At 35.8% G+C, this 534-nt stretch overlaps 1 protein-coding gene across 1 annotated transcript; it reads left to right on the top strand.

Annotated features, from left to right (window-relative positions):
* Nucleotides 1-61: 61 nt before the first annotated feature.
* SARC_18269 (hypothetical protein) lies at nucleotides 62-380 on the top strand (the record flags this gene model as incomplete). The annotated part of the gene is made up of 1 exon (XM_014287651.1): nucleotides 62-380. A coding segment is annotated over one exon (319 nt), but the record flags the coding sequence as incomplete, so codon positions are not given.
* Between the last annotated feature and the right edge of the window lie 154 nt (nucleotides 381-534).

Genomic DNA, 534 nt, shown 5'->3' with positions numbered 1-534 from the left:
CTTATAGGTAACCCCGATCCAAAACCTGTAAATTCTGTTTTCCTCGCGAATACTTCCCACCATGTCTCGCCATCCACAATTTTACAAACGGGTCGGGCCCGAAATGAAGGAGTTCGAGAAAGCTCTTGACTGTACTCTAGATAAGTCTATGAATTGGGGTATAAGATTAGATGGACATAAGTTTTCATCTTTTACTAAAGGATTCCAGAAGCCGTATGATGCACGCATTGCCAATGCAATGATTTCGACACTTGCTGATTTAATGAAGGAGTTCAATCCGATTTGTGGGTACACCTGCAGTGATGAAATTACACTGATTTTCACCCCGCCGCCTACTGAGGCCAAAAACGGCAAGCCTATGGACCAGATAATCATGTATAGTATGTGCCACTATTTTGGTTTATATATATATATTATACATACACACACAGACACATATATCTATATATATATATATATATATATATTATACATACACACACAGACACATATATCTATATATATATATATATATATATATATATATATATGTCT

This window comes from Sphaeroforma arctica (genome assembly GCF_001186125.1).
Source record: "Sphaeroforma arctica JP610 unplaced genomic scaffold supercont1.15108, whole genome shotgun sequence".
In the NCBI taxonomy this organism is placed as follows: domain Eukaryota; class Ichthyosporea; order Ichthyophonida; genus Sphaeroforma; species Sphaeroforma arctica.
Note: the sequence above shows the minus strand (reverse complement) of the source record. Positions and strands in the feature narration are given on the sequence as shown.